Source organism: Buceros rhinoceros, unplaced genomic scaffold (assembly GCF_000710305.1).
Source record: "Buceros rhinoceros silvestris isolate BGI_N320 unplaced genomic scaffold, ASM71030v1 scaffold39608, whole genome shotgun sequence".
Classification (NCBI taxonomy): domain Eukaryota; kingdom Metazoa; phylum Chordata; class Aves; order Bucerotiformes; family Bucerotidae; genus Buceros; species Buceros rhinoceros.
In genome coordinates, this window is record NW_010428094.1 from 1147 (window position 1) to 1814 (window position 668).

Below are 668 nucleotides of genomic sequence, written 5' to 3' on the forward strand. Positions count from 1 at the left end.
GGAGTGGGGCAGCATTGTTAGGCCGCACCTATGGCAGCCTCGTGTTCCCCCCTTGGCGCCCAAATCCCTTCCCCAGCACTGCCCACCTCCTGGCACCTCCTCCATGAAGATCTTGATGAAGCCGTCCTGGCTGATGGAGCCCAGGTACCGCACGATGTTCCTGTGCCGCAGGCGCTTGTGCAGCGCGATCTCCTCGTGCAAGGGCTGTGAGTACCTGTGCGGTGGGACATGGGGGTGAGGAGCTGCCCAAGGTCCCCCTGGACCCTCTAGGACCTGCCCCTGCAGTGTGGCACCTACCGGCTGTCCCGCTCCGGGATCTCCTTGATAGCGATGCGCACCTGGGTGCTGAGGCAGCGCCCGGCGTAGACCACCCCATACGTGCCCCTGCCCAGGACCACCCGCTCGCCCGCCTCTGAGTACTCGTAGCTGTACTGTGGGCAGAGATGCGGGGTGGCAGCCTGTGCCAGCTGGCGCCTTGTGTCACCCCATGTCACCCCATGGCCCGTCTCACCTCTAGGATGGGCTGTGTGGGGCTGGGCACCTCCTCGCTGCCTGCCGCCTGCTCGGACAGGAGGGACTGGATCTCGTTGCAGAACCTGCCAGTGGGAGGATGACAGCCCTGAGGCCCCAGTGAGAGCGCTGGGGACCTGGCCACGGCCCCCCCTTCC

At 66.3% G+C, this 668-nt stretch overlaps 1 protein-coding gene across 1 annotated transcript in view; it reads right to left on the reverse strand.

Annotated features, from left to right (window-relative positions):
* The window catches only part of LOC104498732 (mitogen-activated protein kinase kinase kinase 5-like), a gene marked incomplete at both ends in the record, with an annotated part of 2415 nt that overhangs the window by 1111 nt on the left and 636 nt on the right, over window positions 1–668 (reverse strand). The window contains 3 exons of the mRNA XM_010142149.1: window positions 87–214; window positions 298–431; window positions 512–596. Of these exons, the coding sequence (XP_010140451.1) occupies window positions 87–214; window positions 298–431; window positions 512–596 (347 nt within the window). The remainder of the gene's footprint in view (window positions 1–86; window positions 215–297; window positions 432–511; window positions 597–668) is intronic.